We start from the raw sequence: 21,778 nt of genomic DNA on the forward strand, positions 1-21,778 counted from the left end.
AAAGTTTTGAAAAAATTAAAGAAATCACACTGAAAGAATTTAGAATAACTCCCCTTCAGCATAAAAACAATTTTGATAACTGCTACAGAAGGATTAACGAGTCTTATACTCAATTCGGGGTTAAAATTAAGGACTCCTTAGAGATCTATATGGAGTCGAGGGGGGTCACGACATTAGAACAATTGAAGGAATTGGTAGTGGCAGATAGGATAAAAGATAGTTTACCTCAGGAGCTGAAATCCCACATATATTTGAAGGAGTCAGAGGGATGGTTGGGAGTGTCAGATTTAGGGCAGGAGCTAGATAATGTAGTGGCGGCAAGACCCCAAAACCTTGACGTAGGATTCCGAAATAGGGGAGGGAAAATGGGTGAAAGGCGGGCTCCGGAATACAGAGGTCACGAGACAAGTAGAAGGATTTTCCAAGCCGAAACAATAAGTAGGAATAAAAACAATTTAACGGAACAATTTAAGAAGGGAGTCCCAGAAATACCAGCAAGAAATAGTGGGAACGGGGGAGGATGGACCCCAAAATGTTTTAATTGTAACGAAGAAGGGCATTTAAAGAGGGCTTGTCCGAAAATATATCGGATGAGCATCTGTCGAGAAAATATGAATAGATTGGAAAGGAGAGGATTGAACCCAATGGCAGTGGGAGTGGCTGGATTAAATTTGGAGGATGCAAGGACGAAGGGAGAGGTAGATCTAACAAGAGCAGATTTCGCAATTGACAATGTTTGTTTTTCAGGTGTTATAGATAGTGGGGCGGAAATCAGTGTTGTGAAGCAGTCCTTCATTCCTGAGAAATATTTACAATCAGGGGGGACGCTCTTTCTAAGACCAGCTGTGGGACCTGCCGTGAAAGCAAAGCTGGTAACTGTGCCTATAAGGAGAGGGGGGAGAGAAAAAGAGATAAAGTCATATGTCGAAATCCCAGTAGCGGTGGTAGAGGAGTTGAATGAAACGGCTGCTCTGATTACCCCAAAAGTATTTCGGTTACTAAATGAGCAGTCTTTGAGGGACAGCGGAGGGAAGAGTCAAGAGGAGGGGGGTGATAGGAGTATTCTAGCTATGGGAAAAGAAACGGAAAGGGGAGAAGGTGAAGAAGCGCGGAGTACCCCAGTGGATCCGGGGGCGGTCAGCGAAGGAATAGAAATAGGGGGAGGAATTATAAACCCTAGCAAAAAAATCCCAGTAGTGGTCAGAAGGGAAAATGAGGCGACAGTGATAAGGTCAAGGGAGTTTAAAATATTAGAGGAGCAGGCTTTTGAAAATGCAGGGGATGAACAGTGGGGAAAAGAGTGGGAGAAAAAGATGATCGGTTCTGAGGGAAAAGAACAAGAAGGGAACAAGGGGATGGAGGCTAAGGACACTGACCTTGATTGCGAGAATTCGGACAGGAGAGGAGTGCGAATCATTCCAGGGGGTCTCGAGGTGTTGGAGAGAAAGTCAAGTGGGGGTGAGGACGAAGATCCACCATGTATTTTAATGAATCCGGAGTGTGGGGAGAAAGTAGGGGGTCAAGATAAGAAATCACCCTTTTCTCAAGTCCAAAGAATTAAAGAGGGGCAAGTGCAGGGCTCCGAATTTGAAGGAATGTTAGAGGAAGTGAGGGAAGATTTTAAAGGCAAAGAAGTTTGTGGTCAGCGAGGGGTTGGAGTGAAGGTTAAAAGCCCAATTAACGCGTTGAAGAGGATGGATTTGTCCTGTGAGAAAAGAAAGGGAGATAGCGACGGCGCGATGGAACCTAAACCTCCAGGGGTTGCGAGGGGAGTAAAATTGTTTGGGTATCATTTGAAGGATTTGTACACAGCGGCGAATTCGAACACTCCCGATATCAGAATTAAAACCCGTAAAGTGCAGATGAAAATAAGGAGTGGTTTTCAGAAAGGGGGGTCCGAAAGAAAAAGTAGAGCAAAACAGTTAGCTAGTCACTTAAGAGGAAGTGGTATAGAAAGAGATATGTTCCAGGGGATTAGGTCAATGAACTTAAAAGAGTGGACATTTGGGCAATTTGGACGGTTAATTTTGTATGCTAATTATTATTATTTGTTAGGCAGGAATTTTGGACATGACTTTAAGGATTTTATTTTGATGGAATTTTATAAATGGATTTTGACATGGATATTTTATTTTTGGCCTGATAAAAGTGATTCTAATGTGTTGATTGTAAAAATATTAGGTTCTTTTATGCTATGTTTTGATTTTGTATTTATTAGTTTGTCAAGTGTCCTAAGTGTAATTTTAGGTTTAATAAGGTATAATGCGGCCAATCTCTTTTGCGCACGGGAATGTGTGCGTGTAATTGTTTTTTTGGTGCAGGGATGGGCTTGCATTGTTTTTAGGTTTCACTTGTACGACCAGGGAAGAAGGTCGAACTAGATGAAACCGGGGGGGAGGTGTCAGGATCCTGATTCCTCTCCCACGCATTTGATTGACCCCTTGACCTGAGGGTCAGAGGGTGAAGGACACTGCAGGTGTCGTCCCCTACATTTGGGGGTGGAGCAAAGGACTGTTTCTTATGGGAAAGAGGATTTTTTTAGAGATCAGATCAGTTTTGAACGCAGGAGAGGAGATTAGCTTTGAACGGAGAAGAGTTGAGTTTCGAGTTGAACTATGCTAGAGAAAGCATGAGAGCGAAGGGAGCAGCAGCGCTCCAGAATATTATATTCTCCAATTCATGTATCAGTTTGTAAATAATTCTATAATCAAGAATTCAGTAATAAATAAGCTAAAATTGAAATAATCCTTGGTCATCCGTATTGAGTAGTCTTTAAAAACGAACCAAGAGACAAAAGGTCTCACAAATATGCTAATCATGATTTTAGGGTTTGGGTACAATAGACCTCTGGTCGATGTGCCCTGCTCGTCAGAGCTGCCCAACCTCTAAGTCTAAGTCTAATTATGCTCTTATATTGAATCCAATCCAGAGGATATAAGGGTGCGTAAGATTTTTGTTAGAACTTTTAGTTATACAATTTCATTGCTGTCGGTCTAGCCATAAGGCAAGGGTGGGCAAACTTTTTTGGTCGAGGGTAAAAAAACGAAGAAAAAAGTTTGGTGGGCCAAGTAGAAACTTCTAAAGTAGAAAAACGATATGCAAGTTTTAATTTAAATATTTAATGAGATGAATAAAGTTGCGATTTCATTTTTAAAAGTTCTTTATATTGAGATTCCAAGTGAGATGTACTTATTTTAATGTTCAAGATTAAATGTTTGCCTGTTAGTCTACTTCTAAATTATTTTTTCAAAGGTTTATAGTTGGAAACACTTGTTGACATATATAGGATGAAGCAAACATAGAACTGATTTTCTGGACATGAAATATTAAATTTGGGAAACTAGCTTTTGGTAATGATTTTTAAAACTCTAACTTTGGCATATTTAAATACAACTGCTTCAGATGGAGCCAATCTACGCTATTCTATAAAGAACGTTTGCTTTCAACATTTTACCAATTGAAGCTGTCTATTTCCATCAATTTATGTTTTGTGGAACAAAAATAGAGAAAGTAAAAAGATCATCAATACTTTGTTAAAAAAGTAAAAACAAAAATAGCTTTAAACAAAGTAGACAAGAAAATGGATGTATATTGTTTATATTCGCCACGGATCAGCAAGTTAAAATTCTATCCACGGGCCGGATAAAACCTTCAAGCGGGCCACAGTAGGCCCGCGGGCCGTAGTTTGCCCATCCCTGCCATAAGGATTATTCGTGATTCTATTTTATTACAAATTCGTGTTAGTAGTTCAACACGATGCAAATATCATAAGTTTTCATCAAACACATTTTTAATAACTCTCAATTGTTTTTCTTATTGACGCAAGATATTTTTTTCTTATGATTTACCATTCTGTGTGCAAATAAATTATGCAAAAGTAATTCAAAAGAAATTCTCTTTCTTTACACGTTGCATAAATTCGTAAAAAACTTTTTGAAGTAGAATTAATCGCATACATTAAAATATTCTAAATTATTATTTGAATAAAAACAAATAACGCTAGTTTAATAATAACAAATGAATATAAGGAATATCTTTAGAATAACTTGGTTGATATTTAATAGAGAATCTCTAAACAGAAAAAAAAAATTATGCTTAAATTTTTTTTCACCCTAAAATTTCTTATTTACCATTTTATCAAAGAGTAAGTATTTTAAAAAGGTCAAATGTCAAACAGCAGATTAAGACATAACTAAAATGTTTTTTCTCATTCAAGTACTTTTTTAATGCTATTTCTAACAAAAAATTTAAAAAAATGCTATTTTAGAAATTTTTTAATCTTAATTTTAGCAAATTTTATTCCTAAAATAATACATAATTTTTCAAAAAATAAATTGTCGAATATATTTTGGTATTATAGACATACGAATAAAAAAACATTTTAGTCTTAGAAAATAAAAGGGGGAATTTTCCCATTTTCAAAGATGAACAGAAATATAAAAAAAATAAAATAAAAGGGATTCTTGATTATGCATCTAAATTTATCTGCAACTTCATAATAATTCAAAAACGATTATATTGAAAAAATTTCAGTTCTCCATTTTTCATTATCTCTGTTACCCTCTTATATTCTACCCAAATCGGAAGACAAGTGAAAAGAAATGACATTATGTTTTTTAATTACGCATCTAAAGTTATCAATTACTTTACATTAATTTCAAAAACGATTATATTGTGAAAGCTTCCGTTTTTTTCAAATCTCTAAAAGAAAATTGTACTGCGGATGAAAAATAAGTATACAATTAATAGTAATACTTATTTATGTTTACGGTTTAGTTATCTTTGGAGGGGTTTTATGTGTGTGTTGCAAATGACAACGGACTGTATTATTCAAACAATAATTTTATTCAATATAAGAAACAGCAAATCGTTCAGGACTGGAGAGGAGCGGTTGATTCTCTGTGCAGAGAGAGAATCTCCGGTTATTTTCCGTGGTGCGTGATGAACGCCACCCACTCATGATCCTTTAGAACAGGGGTCTCCAAACTTTCCAGCCTTAGGGCCATACTGATTACTCCAGTAAGTTCCGAGGGCCAAAACCATATTATTATTGTTGCCGGTGGTAAAAAGAGAAATAGTCCACTGATGAAAAAAAAAGTCCGATAAAGTACGCAACGTTTAAAAAAGGCTGCAAATCGGACTAAAGTCCGCTAAACGGCAACACTGCATATTATTAATTTTCCTGTCATTATCTGTAATTTCTAGATTAGTCGTAGAGTACGAGCCATGAGGAGTAACGTGACACGACATCTGGTGGACACAAGCGGAAATAGGTAGTACCTTATATCGCTAACAGATGGCGCTAATAGCACGTACAAAATAATCTCGTTGGTTCGAGAAAGTTCTGGTGTCTTCCATTCACTTCTAGATGGCAGTAATTGGAATATATAAGAAGGCTAGTGGCGCAACCACAAGTCAGTTCCTATGACACTGTTGTGAAATAAAATAGTGCGTACCTCCTTAAAACGTGTTTGTGCGTGTTTAAGTTTAAGAGGTCTTTGTAACAGTATTTTGATTTGAATTGTTGCTTTTGTGTGTGATTTAGTAGTATGGAAAAGAAGCGAAAAATTGATAGTGAATGCAGAAAATTCAAAGATCAGTGGAACATTCAGCATTTCGTAATTGAGTCCAGTAACAAGGCGCTATGTTTGATTTGCAATGAAAGCATAGCCGTTCTCAAAGAATATAACATTAAGCGTCATTATGAAACAAAACATTTTCAAAATTACTCAAAATATACAGGAAGTTTGCGGACAGAAAAATTCGAAGCTATGAAGCGCGGATTGAAATCGCGGCAATCTTCATTTACAAAACTCAAAACTGAACAAGAGGCTGCAACTCGTGCCAGCTTTCGTGTGGCTCTTGAAATTGCAAAACGTGGAAAACCATTCACCGATGGAGAAATGATCAAAGAATCCATAATTGCAGTAGCCGAAGAAATGTGCCCTGAAAAGGCAAATTTATTAAAAACTGTCAGTATGTCAGCAAACACTGTGGCTCGAAGGGTAGAAAAACATCGCTGAAAATATATCCTCTCAACTGTTCGACAAAAATGGACATGTTGAGTGGTTTTCTTTGGCCTTGGATGAGTCAACGGATGTGTCAGATACTGCTCAGGTGTTGATTTATATTCGAGGAGTAGATAAAAGCTATGAAGTGCATGAAGAACTTCTTGATATGTATAGTATTCATGGCACAACTACTGGTACAGATATTTTTAAAGGAGTTGAAATGGCCATTAATCAAAAGAACCTTCGATGGAAAAACTTGAAATGTATCACAACTGATGGAGGCAAAAACATGAGTGGGAAAGATAAAGGAGTGGTCGCTCTTGTGTCAAAGGCTGTAGAAAATGACGGTGGTTCAAAACCATTAGTCTTACATTGTATCATTCATCAACAGTCTTTGTGCGGAAAATGTTTGGATATGTCTGAAGTTCTGAAACCAGTCATATCAACTGTTAAGTGGAAAAATGAACAACAACATGTTTCATTCAATTACTACACGCACGCTGAAATTCGGCAAATCGAATACAACAAAAGAACTTTGGCAAAACTTTACATAGAAAGGTCATAGTCACCCATCTTGCAGTCCAGATCCATCTCCAAATGACCTTCACGTCTTTGGTGAGCTCCAACAAGCATTACGGTGACACTGGTTTTAAATGGACGATGAGATTAAGGAATGTGTTTGTAACTTTTTCTAGCAGCTTTATTTTCTTTCTTTTTTTACGAGCGTGTAATTGTACGACTAATGTCAAAAAAATGTCTAAATAATTGGGGACGTTGCTTTCAAATTTCTTTTAATAAATTGTGTGCAATAGCGTCCGCCTCGTGATATTGTCTGCACAAAATAAATAATGGGAAGCATTTTTTTCAAACATTTGCTTTTAAATTTCCAGCATTTAGTTCTCTTGGTGGATTGATTTCTGGTTTCTTCAAACCATTCTTTGTTGATCCCCAGTTCTGTAATTCAGCGGATCCAAAAGCTGCAAATAAAATGCCACTAATTGCGTAGATAGCGGCTGATGTGTAGAACACCTTGCTCCAATTGGCGAGTGTTGGCTAAAAATAAAGAAACATAATTTTTTTGTTGTTATAACTGGATGTTACTTATTGACTAGCTGTTTTAAAACTTAATCAAACAGGGTTCCCCTCTGTCCTTGAAAAGTTTCAGTAGTGGTAGTAAATTTAGTTTAATGCTAGAAAATATTTTTTAATTTAATATACCACTTTGTCGTTAAGTGGTTAGTCATGTATACATATTTTCTTTGGAAAACAATTTTTAGTGGTGGTTACACAGAAATTAAAATATCGATATTTGTTTTATTTTTGTAACCGCTTTTTAAAATTTTCAAGGCTAGTGAAAACCTCAGGGGTGAAAGCGAGACGGAAAAGAGGAAAGGCTGGTAGTAAAACCATTTCAGTTATAGCTAGTTTTGGGGAGGAGTTTACTTATTCTTTTTTTAAATTTTTCAACAATATCTACTTTATCTTGGAAAAGAAGCAGTTTTATATATATGCCAGAATTATAAAAGAAATCTTGATAGTTACAGATATTTCACTTTTTTCGAAAAAAATGCTGGAATGAAATGTTCTCTCTTTTCCGTCTTGCTATATAAGGGCTTTCACCCATGGAAAACCTTGTAAAAAAAACACAGAAAGAATTAGAATGTAAATTTTCTTAATAAGTTTTAAAAAAATCTAAAAAGTTCGTCAACAGATAACACTGCAAACTGGAATAACTATAAAACATATGGAAGAATGATTTTTTTCGTATATAGGTTTATTCATCACTTTTGAAGAAGTATCAATTTGAATCTCTTTACTATTTCTAGACTTCCAAAGCTCTGCTTAAATTATTCAAGTGAATGCAAACTAATTATAAAAGCAAATGGAATTTGCCGAATTTCGCATCAATTTTAATTAAAAATTTAAACACCTTCTCGTGTGTTTTATTTTTATGTGTTTAAAAAGTTTATGAATAATTGTAGAGATCAGATATTATTGTAGATATGCTAATTAAACACTAGATTAATTTTGATGCTATAATTAATTGTAGATATGCTAATTAAGCACTAGATTAATTGTGATGCTATGATTAATTGTAGATATGCTAATTAAGCACTAGTGTCTGCATTGAGGCAAACTAGAAATTCTAGCTCATATATAATCATATCGTATTATACATTTTACGAATAACAGTTCTGTTATTCGTAAAAGGTTTGTTGTATTTTTTATTTATTTTCGATTATTATGTTTTGTTTTAAGATAAAATGAATATAAACAGTAAGAAAAAATTTCATTTGATTAACTATCCACAAGAGAATCGATTAACTATCTATAATTATCTACAAGCAGTCATTTAACAATGATAAGCAATAACACTTATCTTATCTATATTTATTCTTCTATAAGTAAAAGGATAAATGGTGAATCCTCTAAATATTTTGTTTTTTGATTTAAAATAAAACTAAATTTAAGAAGAAAATTTGAAAAATTAAGTCAAGTCATAATGTACTGTAGGTGCTAATGTAAGCAAGGTGCAACAGTAAGTGAGAAGATAATAACACACAAAGCGCAATAAAGGAACATTAAAATACAGTAAAAGGAAAAATTATTATACTGGATTTTTAAATACAAATTATTAAATATATTTAAACAAATCATTAAATAAAAAATACAAATTATTAAAAATTTCAAATCTTAGATAAAAGTTATTAGCTGAATATTTGAAAAATTAATCACAACGAAATATAATTTCATTATCGGCTTACACGATTATAACCGAAAAAAATTTATTTTTTCTAATAATTCATTAACCCTTTCGCGCCGACTGTCACAAATACGTGCCAGCATAAAACCGTATCAACCAGGGTAAAAAGATAAAACTAGTAATCAAAGTAATTCTTTAGCAGTTTATTTGTGGGTGGGGTTATAATTGTTTGATTTATTTAACTCACCATTACTTTGTTCAAATAAAAGTATTTAGTTATACTTTGAACTAACATTGATTATATATGTGATTGAATTAACAATAATTAAAGTAAAAGCAAAGTAAGTCTGTCAAATTAGCAACGACAACATTTAAGTAACCGTTTTTTATTTAATTACATCTTGATTCTGATTTTGTACGAATGCTTTTCTGAATCAACCGTCCCCAAGGGGTTCATATAGATAAATCAATACAATAGTGTGAGAAGCATTAAATTAATTCTTTTCTGTTAATCTTTAGGGGAGAGTGGGGTCAATTGTAAATTTTTTTACTTAACTATTTTTAACTAACAAAAAATCCAATATATTATTAGTATTAATTGACAGACGAGTAAAGTAGACTATCCTCTACTAGAAAAAAAAACTTATTTTAAATGTTATTATATTAGTTATTAACAATTTTTGACAGTCGTGCACTTGTTACAATTGTCCCCACTTACAGGGTCAATTGTAACAGTTCATAAATTCAACTAAAACATTGTTAATTATACATATTATCATAGTTGTAATATATTTTTTTATTGATCAAAATAGGAGTGATATTTTAGGAGTAAAAATAATAATGAGCAGAGACCTAAAGGGTTAAACTTTTAACTTTAAGGGGTTAAAAATTTTAATTTATGCTGTGAAAGGTGACAAATAAAATAACGCACATGCTACATAATATAGGAAACTATTGGTGGTTCTTAAAGAGTTAAGAAATGGTTTGTAAACATAAGATTATTTATTTTCATCTGTTACAATCGTCCCTTTACTTAGTGTTACAATCGTCCCCAAGACGCCATTTCAGCTTCATTTGTTAAAAACATTGCTAGTTAATTAACAAAACTAATTCTGTCTTATTGAAATGTTAATTAAGGTGTCCACTTACATATTCGGTTAATATTTTTTATTTGTTTAAACAAAATGAATTTGTTACAATATAATAATCTAATACCAAAGGAAGTACTTACGTACCTTGAAAATATCTTTTGTAACTCTTTCGAAAGTACATAAAAATGGTTGCCAGCAGGGGTGTACATGTAGATTTATTAAATACACCTTGTGCGCCACCTAGGAACCAAATCTAGAACCCGACACTCGAAATTTTTGCTCTGTTACAATCGTACCCTGTTACAATTGACCCCACTCTCCCCTACATATACAGAAGGGGTTTTTCCACAATTCTTCTCATCTTCAATGTTAAATAACTTTCGCGGAGAACCATTTTTTTACGTTTTTGATTTGTCAAAACTTACTCTTAAAATGCATCTTAATTTTTGTGAAAAATGGAGGACGTAAACCATTTTTCCCCTTCTCAATATTATATAATAGTGAGACTTTAAAGAGTAATTAGCTTTATTCTACAAGTTTTACTACTTAATCTGTTACCAATTTTTTATAACTTTCGTTAAAAGCGGAGCAGTTAGCATACCTAAATATATAGTGAGTTATTCAATATATATTGGTTTTTTCCGTTAATTGTGTACCAATCTGAGTAGCGAGAATTTAGAAATATTTGAATCTGGTATGTAAAGTAACACCCTCAGTACCCCGAAGGTTTTGTATAGAAGTCCAGGAAAAAACATGAACAACTTTTCTAAATTGGTTCTTTGCATTTCATGTTTTTTCCTGGACTTCTATACAAAACCTTCGGGGTACTGAGGGTGTTACTTTAGGCGATTGTCTCACCCTCAATAGAAAAGGTTTTGTTTTATGGCTACCGGGGCCGGTACCCCCTGAAGACGTCGGCTTCGGTTGTCATATTTTTATTTCCTTCGTTTTCTCTATTGCTTTATTATATTTTTTAAGAAATTTTTGCTGCTTTTAAGCGCGTTTTTTTGCATAGAAGTTTTAATAATTTCGATTTAAAAAAAAATTTGTTTTCTTTTAAGACAGTAAGAAAGTTACTTACGCCACTGGAAGTAAAAATCCCAACACTCATAGGACCAAATATGCCGGCAGTATTTCCAACTGAATTGGTGATAGCATAAGAAGTACCTAAACACGTAAAATGAATATTATTTTCATAAACAACCGAAATTATGCCAATATATATATATATATATATATATATATATATATATATATATATATATATATATATATATTGATATATATATTGATATATATAAATATATATATATATATATACACACACACAAGCTATTCGAAACTTTACTTCACCTAAGCAGATAGGGTTAATTGAATGAATATACTATTCTAGTGATAACTACGAAGACTGTTTGAAAATAAAAACAAAAGAAAAGAAAATTTTAATGAAGCAAATTTATTTTTTTGACTCTATATGCGTTTCTTTTTTTTCTTTTCAAAATAGTTGCCAAGTTTGCTCAAACATTTATCATACCTAACTTGATTTAGAATGCCCTCTTCATAGTAAGTTGCCGCCTGCCCTGATAACTAAGAGGTCAAGACCGTTTTTACGTCTCCGTCACGCTGTACTGGTCGCCGCCAAACATCGGAAAAGATGTATTGAGGGATGGTTCGTAGCTTCCCAGCCTAAACAAGTTCAATAATGCTCTGGACTGAGCTGTGGAGAGAGTCATGGTCATAGAGTAGCAAAATTTCCTGTGGGCATGCCAGTAGGAAGCTTCGTAAATTTCACAAATCTGCCTGGTGAATGTAGGCAGTAGGCAAGTTTTTTACTGACTAAAAACGCATCACTTACCTCATACACGATGGGCGATTGTTAAACATGAACATTTTGAAGACACAGAACCGACCACGCAGGTTACCTACATAGATGTAACTGAGCAGTTGTTCCCTAGGAATGTCAAAACACGACGCAAGCACTCGTTGCTACGTACGTGTAACCTATTAGTGTACACAACAAATATACAGCCCTCGTAAATTCATGTATTATGGAATTTTTTATCCATTTAATTTTATTTTCTACACCACTACGTTTAAATAATTAGAAGTTAAAAAAAGCTAATTTAAAACAGTCTTTATTCACAGAAGCTACAGAAGAGATAAAATTCAGAGCCGATTATAAATTTATACCAAATTATATTAAGGAACAAATTAAAACGAAAACTCGACTAAGAAAAGAATATCAGCAAACAAATAACCCTACCATTAAAACAGAAATTAATAGACTCCAAAAAACAATTAATAAACAACTTACCGAATACAGACAAGACGTTTGGAACGAAAAAAATCATTGGCATGAATACAAGCGATAATTCCGTATGGAAAATGGTTAAATCCCTCAAAACAAATAAAATAATAAACATGCCTCTAAACAGTGGTAATGGAAAAATTTATGCAGACAAAGACAGGACAGAGATATTTGCAAACTCAATCGAAGAACGATTTTCACAAAATAAAGAACCAAATGATAATTCCTCAGATCCACAAATTACATCTACCTAAATTACCTACATCAGTAAAAATCAAATTAATAACTCAATGAGTTGTACGGATAATGACGAAATCAAAAACATCATCAAAAAACTAAATAAGAAGAAAGCCCCCGGCTACGATAACATCACCAATACCATGATTAAAAATATACCCCCCCCCCCTTAAGACTGAACGAACTCACTGATATAATCAACGCAAGCATCAAACAGTGTTATTTTCCAAATCACTGGAAGCATGCTACTATCATCTTATTCCCAAAACCAGGGAAAAGTCATCTGAACTCAGAAAATTACAGACCGATAAGTCTTTTATCCTCATTATCTAAAATCATGGAGAGAATTTTATTAAATCGACTTTACCCACAATTAAGCTTTCTCCCGGACGTACAAATTAGGCTTTCGGAAAAACCTCTCTACAACTGAACAGTTGATTCGAATACTTAAATTTATTAGTGAAGGATTCTTCAAAAAACAAGCCACTGCCTTACTCATGTTGGACGTCGCTAAGGCGTTCGATAGAGTATGGCATACTGGTCTTATATATAACCCCTAACATGATACAACAAAATATTTCTGATGATCTTGTTCATATTATTAATAATTATTTAATCAGTAGAAAATTTCAAATTAAAATTAATGACCATTTCTCTACAAGGAGAAAAATACAAGCAGGCGTACCATAAGGTTTTATTCTGGGGCCCATTCTCTTCCTCATATACTGTTCGGACTTCCCAGTTAACAGGGGAGATATAAATATTCAAACAGCCTTCTATGCGGACGATTCCGCGATTCTCAGCAGACCCTTAAGTGTAAATAATGCAATTAAAAGACTACCAAACAACGTAAAAGATATTGAAACCTGGTGCAGCAGGTGGAAGGTTAAAATCAATAGCTCCAAATCAAACGTACTCATTATTCGTAAAACATATTAAAAGAAAATTATCAACTAAAAGAAAAATTATTATTCGACGAAAAAGTTCCCAAAGTCTCTAAAGCAAACTTTTTTGGTATCACTATAAACTGCACCCTAAATTGGAAATAACGCGTCTCCAATATGCTTAAAAAAGCTGAAGCTGCTTGTCAAGCTTTGAAACCCATTTTAAATAGCAAAATGCATTTTGCTATTTAAAATGGGTTTCAATGGGGCCATGGCCTTAAACACGAAAAGGCACATTTATCTAATGTGCATCAGACCGATCAGCTACGCATCCCCGGCCTGGGGGGCGCTTACAAATGTACAAAGAAAGAGACTCAGGGTCTTCGAACACAAAACCCTAACACGAATCACTGGGGCTCCCTGATTTGTCAGAAACATATATGGCAGTACTTTTACTTTCGTTACTTGTACCGCCGGTACAAGTAAAAAATACGTACTTTTACTTGTACTTCGTTACTTTTTAAATTTAGTACTTTTACTTGTACTTTCGTTACTTTTTTAGGGAAAAAGTACAAGTATTTGTAACGGAAATGTCGAATGAAATCGTTACTTTTTTCTAAAACTCGGTAAGCTTTTTGAAAAAAAAGACAAAAAAACAAAATGCTTTGGAAATGCAATTATTTTGCAAAATGAATAAAAATATTAATTAGCAAGTTATTTTCATTCATTTTCGAGTTTTATGCATTTTTTTAATAAATTTTAAATAAAAAATTTTGGATTTTGTTATTACGTTTTTCAATTTTCTGTTTGAACTCACTAATAATAAAATTTTTGTCTTAATACATTTTTTACTAAATACATTTTTACCTAGTACATTTTTTACTAAAATTATGTTTATGCCCGACCTTGTCAAACAATGCCCAGTCAAATCTTTAAGAACTTCAGAACTATTTGTGCTACTGAAAGCTATTATAATTACTATTTTAACTCTTGAAAACTATTAATTTAGCCGCTGATACTAAAATTCATTTACAAATTTTAATTATTCCGTTAGGCAGAAATGTTCGGAAAACGATTTTCTTGCATGACTTCAGCATTAGCCATTGTTACAAATAAAATTGTAGACTGTTCTGTTTCAACTTATACTGCACATTCAATTATTTTTTACTAGTTCAAAGATCACAAAGCTTTTTGAAATCCCATGTTTGCTTTGTTTATGTTTGTGCTTTTAAAACGCGTTTCTATAAAGTAAAACAATTTTAAATCAATGGTAATTTAAATAAATAAAAATAAACTAAAAATTAAAATAAATAGATAAAATTTCTTTTTCGTGCAAATCCATAAAAAGTTTGATATTAAAATTATATTATACGATTATATTATAAAATTATATTATAATATTCTTCCGAATTTAAAAATAAATAAATGTCCATAACTTTCAAAATTAAAAATAATTAAATAAATAACAACAATTTTGCAAAAACATTAGAGAACATAAGAATATTATTCAATAAAATTTTAGGTTCGATTTCCTAGAAATGTACTTTTAAATCGTTACTTTTTTTGTTTAGTACTTGTACTTTTACTTGTACTTTTTACTCGTTACTTTTTAAAATAAGAACTTTTTACTTTTTACTCGTTACTTTTTTTAAAAATACTTGTACTTTTACTCGTTACTTTTTAAAAGTAACGTTGCCATATATGGTCAGAAATAACACCCTTTGTAATGACCTTAAAATCGACAAAATAGACGAGTACCTTTTTAAACTCATTGCATCCTTTTTTAAAGGTGCCAAAAATTGTTCAACTTGCGAGTTCAATAAGTTGTTAGACATTGATTTTATTGATAACAATAAGAATTTCAGCCTGATAACCGCTTTTTTCTTAAGCGACTGTGTTCTCTCTAAGCATTTCGGATAATCATGACTATCCCCACTGCCCTAGACGAACTGTGCACTCTGCACCAATGAAGCTACCGGGGGAAGGCGAGGGTACACAGAGGGGTCACAGAGAGTCCTCCCCTTTTGTAAATAGAGTAAATATTTTTTCTTTATCAATTTTATCCCTGTATTTTGTATCAACTTGCGATTTATTTTTATGTATAACCCAGACTTGATTTTTTGATTATCAATTATTGTTCATTCTGAGATTTAACCTAATGTTAACGCAGCACTTCCCTTCCCTTCCACCACATATTCTTCCATTTAGATGAAAGAGCAAATATCCATTCCCGGATAGGCACTCAGAAAAACTTGATTAGTTAGTCAGTTAGTAGTCTTTATTCCAACTCTTTCGTATAGAGGCTATTAAAATCTTGGCAAAATTACCAAAAATGCTGAAAACTTTTGATTTTTAAATGCCTACCACTCTATGAAATATTTTGCAAATAACATAATATTTGGGAGGCCTGATTTTCATGATACTTAAGACAAAAATATATTATATATGCCCAAAATGTGTGTACTAAAATTGGCAAATACTAAAATTCCAGCAGGAAATTCTGTAAGGGGTGAGCGAAGAAGCAGAAAATTTTACTTTTTTGTTGTTGCTCGCAGCGTTTTCCAATTACTATAATTAATTGGAAAGGTTTGAACGGTGCTGTACGGTACCAATAAAATCAAAACTAATATTTTTTCAGAAACGTAAAACATGTATAGGTCACCTGCAAAGTCTGGACACATATCCACATGAGTTACATTGAAACCAGATAAAGCAAAACCAGCGAACGCCATTGCGATGCATAATAAAGTTATTATGAGTACCGGATGGCAACCACAAAAAGTGACTCCCACCATAGCGATTGCCGGTATAAATGTACCTGAAAATGAAAAATAACAATGTAATTTGTACACTAATTAAATCAATTGATCTCTGGCAAAAACACAATTGTTTATTATTATTATTTATCCACCAGGGATGACACAGGCGACAATAAATGTAAAAGGGGTAGAAACTCAATTCTTTTCTGTTATTTATTATTTCTTTAATTATTTAATCATAAATTCCCCAATGATTTGTATTTCAAAATATTCATATATTTTACGATCCCTTTCAATAATAATCTAAAGCAAAACATGCAAGAAAAAGTTGCTAATTTCTATATTTTTTAATTAAAAATAAGTCGCCTGTAGCATCCCTGATCCAAGGATACTACAGGCGACAAAATATAAACAAATGAAGATTAATAAATAGCAAAACTCTATTTAAAGAGACTAAAATTATCAACTTTTTTAAAACATTTTTCTGTTAGTTTACTAATGGAAGGAAACGAGAAAATTTTTAACATAATGTAATGTAAACTCGCTAATTGCCGAATTGGTGAGTTTTAAAAAAGTTTAATGACTTTAAAAAAATTCCCCTGCTCTAAGGCCCACATAAATCATCAGGACAAGATTATAATTTAAAATCACCGCATTGCTTTATGTGAAAGACACTTAAATTATGGCTTTTTAATTTCCCTTGGCGACAGAGCATCGAAAAATAGTTTTAATTGGCAGAAAAATATATGTGAGTTCACCTAAGGAGTTCATCAACTTCCTGATGAACGTTATAGAGAGCTTATTGGACTTTCTTAAATAGTCAGCAATGTATGATGACACCCAAGCACCAGCAGTCGTCGAAAGAAATGGAAGAGTTGAAAGAAGGCCATTCTAAATAAATAAATATAAGTTAGCAAAGAAGAATCGCACAAATTTTTTATTTCGGACTAAGTTCTAAGTCCATGTTTGAGAAAATGACTTGAAATATCCACTCGAAAAAAATGTAGATATTGTCCACAATTTGCCTTTTCAAGTTAAATAATGTACAAGAATTTTTACTTTTCAATGTTAAAAAGCAAATAATATATTTTTTTCTTTTCAATGTTAAAAAATGAATAAGAATTCTTTTTTTTAATGTAAAATGTGAATAAGAATTTTGCTTTTTAATGCAGAAAGTGAAAAAGTGTTTTTAACTCAAAATGTCAAAAAATAAACAAAATTTTTTTTAATGTTAAAAAGTGAGCGAGAATTTTAGGTTTCAATGTGAAAAAGTAAAGAAGAATTTTTACTTTTTAATGTTAAAAAGAAAACAAGAATTTTTACTTTTCATTGCTAAAAAGTGAATACTTTTTTTTACTTTTCTGTTGCCACAAATGAACTAGAGTTTTCCCCTCTTACATTACTCTTATTAAAAAGCACTAATCAAATCAATTAAAACGTGCTGATTATATTTAAAGCACTACAAAAATGATTATTGCAATGCACTATAACGCACACATTTAGTAGTTTTAGAAACGGAATTAAAAAGCATTTCTAATAAGCGTCGTTAAACAGCCGACCCAATTTTGAGTTTGCGACTACAAATGTTCAACTCCGTGACCTTGTAATTTTGAACCGAATCCAGAAGACACGGGAACTCCTGGATCAAATATTGGGAGATATTTGCCTTCGTGGAGGACGTTTTGATGGAACTAATGCGCCTATGCGTTACATGGAGAGGAAAACCATGAAACCCTCCCAAGGTGAGCCTACCAGCAAGGGGACTCTTATCCATGATCCGTATACGACTGAGGATAATTTTACGTCAGCACTGCGGTAGGTGCAAGACGAGGGCGGAATTCGTATCGACTTCGAACCCGGTTCACCTCATTGGGAGGCGAACGCTCTATTTACTGAGCCACCACTGCTCTATGGTTGAAATTATCATTTATATTTTCCTCCAAATCTAGTTGATGGCTGTAAAATCATAAAAAATAATAATAATAATACATAATAACTCGAGAAATTTCGCCGTTTAAAAAATTGAGAGACTCACTTAAGAAATTGATCGGTGGTGTTGGCAAATGAGGGCAAAATTGTGAAATTTTGTTACTGACTGACACATATTTAGAACAATTTTAACAGTGGCCTTTTTTGAAAAAAAGCATATGCCCTTTAAAAAAAAACTGGAAATTTTAAATGATTTAAAAATCTGTTGATATTAATGAAGCATGGGCTTTTATTTTGAAGCTTTTTTTAAATATCGTAAACACTAAGAAGCTTATTTCTAAAGCGAATAAAGATTTCACGAAATTAATCGAGAAATAGAGAAATTTTCTAAATATTATAAAATATTCCGAATAATTTCACATTTATAAAAAATAATAATAAAAGGCACTTGAGGGTGCATCTGTGTCGAAAAAAGTAGCAACTGGGGAGTGATTGCTCGAATAATTTTTTAAATCGCTTTTGTTATATTTATTTAGTTGATCAAAGGTCGGTTACGACTGCTAATTCTGCCCTATAATATTTGTATTTAGGTCATTTCAAACAAAACTCAACAGGAATAAAATGGTGTTAAGGCTAGATAATTTTATAAATTGTATTTATTTATTTATTGAATAATATGGTGTTAACGCTCGATAATTTTTATTTTATTTATTTTTCGCCCTGCTGTGGGAAATTTGGCAAAACAAACAGATATTATGCAAAAAATATGCTTTGTAAAAAACAACAACATTTATTTGCAAAAAAAGGAGTTATTTTGCAAAACAAAAAGTGTTCTGTCTATCGTAACAAAGTAATAATAAAACATTTGTTTATGATTCCGAAGTCAAAGCAAAGTGTTCTTTCATATCTAAATTGATATGAACATATGTGTTTGCAACGGGGGGAAATATTCTATATTTACAAATCTTGACATGTGATTAAAAAGCAGAAACTAGATGCAATATTTGTTATAACGTAGAAGGCTTATACCGATTTCAGATCATAATGAAGAGCAGTGCTAAGATAAGTTGGCAACTCTGTCAGCATTGTCCAAAATCCATAATCACACCCAAAGTGTGCAATCATGACTGCCCACAAAGGAATCGATGTCAGCATATTTTTCCATAAATCTCTAGACATCTGGAAAAAGAAAATCAAAAATTGAGATAATAAAATTTGCATCAAATGAAATCATTGATAGTATTTTTTCGTTAAAAAACTTAAATGACCGACATTCTTTTTGCGGAATTTCTACTTTATATAAAAAATTTGTTAGCAAATGCAAGCATATTAACCTCCCAAAAACGATTGCTAATTATATTGAAAATATTTAATATGAAGATAGATTTAACATGAAATTTAAATGTTTTAGAGAAGTAAAATTCTTTCAAAGGCACGCGAACAACATCTCCATAATTGGAAAGCTCCCCTAGCAGCGTAAGATGACATTTCCAGTCATGGTTTCCAATGTAATTCTTTGTCCTCCTTTCTTTAGAGAATTATCGCAACATTTGTGGGCCATCCTGTATTTGACAGTGAAATTCGCAGTCCTGAAGCGGCAATAAAAGAGTTTTTATTATTATTTTCGTAAGAATAAAAACGAAAAGGAACTCTTATAAGCGTTGAGAATAGTTATCATTGAAAAATAATTTATGAATTTACTTTTTCTATTTTAAAACTTGGAAATACTGCAACATCATGACTTTCCACAGCAACCTCTTAAAAATGCTTAATTATGTTTTACTCTCTATATTCTTGTTAGATAAAAAATAAATTTTAGTAAAATGTTGCTATTTATTTTATATACTTGCATTTTATTTAAATAGATTCATTAAGGAAAACCGAAGTATTTTGCAAATAATCTATCACTGAGAGTTATTAATTGGCTTGCTAAAATAACGGAAACACTTTTACACTAACTCTAACAATATTCCTTTCAGTAGCAAATGTTTTGGAAGATGTTAGGAAGATTTTAAATGACAAAACTGTTGGCATAATTTGAAAGACCAGAGGAAATTTATATCTTTTTTTTATTTTTGAATACCAGCAATTACGAAAACTATTGATAGGAGTGAAATATTTATAATATAATGCTTTTTTTTTTATAACTATAATGGAATTAAAAAAGAAAAGAGGGCTTTTGAGTTTCTACGCTCACTCTGATCGATTTAAATTTTGCATGGATAAAAAAGACACTATTTCTAAAAGCTGCAAGCATGATACATTATATTCTCGATATCTCAAAGTTGAAGAGACGCTAAGAAAATTTCAAGATGGCGAGTTTTCGAGGTACCAAGTTCAAAACCAAAAATGTTCTAAAAAATATAAAAAGAAATAAAAAAATCTTAAATAGTATTCTAAAAGTTGAGTTATGGAGTATCATGATAAATACTAATAAAGATATTTGATATAATGATAATTTCATTTTTAAAACCAACGCAAAAATAACTATGTATTAAATCTATTATATATAATTCTCTTACGTGGCTCCCAAATTTTGGCTGTATTTCTTTTCCACCGGTGGCAACGTTTGCTTTGTTTTGAAAACACCAAAGCATTCTGCCTTTTAATGATGTGCTTCTGATCTAATATATATAATTTTCTTACCTGGCTCCCAAATTTTGGCTGAAGTACTTTGTACAACTAAATAAAATTCTTTTCACAACAGTTAAATATTTACTTTATTTTCTTCATTCATAGAGAAAACAGTCGGCAAAGAATTCTGTTAGGTTAAAAAACATTTCGCTAAAAAAATAACGAATTCTAAAAGAAATAAAAATAAACAACTTAAAAAATAAAAATGCTGTTGCCAGCCACAGAATTTTTTGAAAGTTAACTTAGCAACATAAATCAACATGACATAGAAGCGCAACTAGATCAAAATTATGATACCTGAGCGCTTGACGTAACAAATCATTCAATTCTAGAAGTGTTGTATCGCCAAATGCCCAAATTAACAATTGTGTTCTTAAAGAAATTCTATAAAAAGTTTTAAATAAACAACCTACTTCTACAACTGCTTCTTGAAGAACTTGGCTCATTGATTAAAAATATTGTTTTAATTTTACAGTACTAACTTTACTTCTATTTTCATTATTGCTATGACCCTCTTTCATTACATTTTACAACTTCATGCTAAATTTGAGGACTTTAAGTTGTTTTGTGGTTGAATACTGACATTTAGAAATGTGTACATAAAAAATATAATATTTAGAGGTTAAGAGTTGCCTCAGAAAAATTTGAATTGTTGACATGGAACTTAACAATGGAAACAATCGTTTTTGCGAAAAATTGAATTGTACTGTTGACATCAAAACTAAAAATATTGTGTTTCAACTTAACAAGGCTACCTTAATTTGTACCTTAAAATTGCCTCGGAAAAATTTTAATTGTCAGCAATGACTTAAATAAAAAGTTTTATTTTAACTGACAAATACTATATTATAATTTAAACTTTTTCTATGACTATACTCATTTTCTTACTCTTTTCTTTGTTTTTTATACATTTTACTTTTTTGTGATAAAATAAAAAAAACTTATAGTTGTTCTGCTTCTGAATACTTATGAAAACACAAAATGATGGGCTTCATCAACAATCAAAAATGTATACATTTATTTTACAAATTCCATATTATTAAGGTGGCGCCCTTCAGAGTATTAAAAATACAAAATTATCTTCATCAAAGCCGATGCTTTACATCCGGCGTTCAGTGGCAGACTACTATTTCATATTGTTTTAGGGGCCGTTCAAAAAGTACGTACACAAAAATGGAGAAATTTTAAACCCCTCCCCCCCTTCGTACATTACCGTACATA

General features: G+C 32.2%; 1 protein-coding gene across 1 annotated transcript in view; it reads right to left on the reverse strand.

Annotated features, from left to right (window-relative positions):
• Nucleotides 1–6,778: 6,778 nt before the first annotated feature.
• LOC147810160 (putative inorganic phosphate cotransporter) overlaps nt 6,779–21,778 on the reverse strand; it is a 45,676-nt gene continuing 30,676 nt past the window's right edge. The window contains exons 6-10 of the mRNA XM_087160542.1: nt 18,953–19,102; nt 16,753–16,885; nt 15,898–16,053; nt 10,888–10,973; nt 6,779–7,064 (exon numbers count right to left, since the gene is read on the reverse strand). Of these exons, the coding sequence (XP_087016668.1) occupies nt 6,876–7,064; nt 10,888–10,973; nt 15,898–16,053; nt 16,753–16,885; nt 18,953–19,102 (714 nt within the window). The 3' untranslated portion in view covers nt 6,779–6,875. The remainder of the gene's footprint in view (nt 7,065–10,887; nt 10,974–15,897; nt 16,054–16,752; nt 16,886–18,952; nt 19,103–21,778) is intronic.

The sequence above is a fragment of the Parasteatoda tepidariorum genome, chromosome 4 (genome assembly GCF_982258835.1).
Source record: "Parasteatoda tepidariorum strain Cologne lab strain chromosome 4, Ptep-v5.0, whole genome shotgun sequence".
Classification (NCBI taxonomy): domain Eukaryota; kingdom Metazoa; phylum Arthropoda; class Arachnida; order Araneae; family Theridiidae; genus Parasteatoda; species Parasteatoda tepidariorum.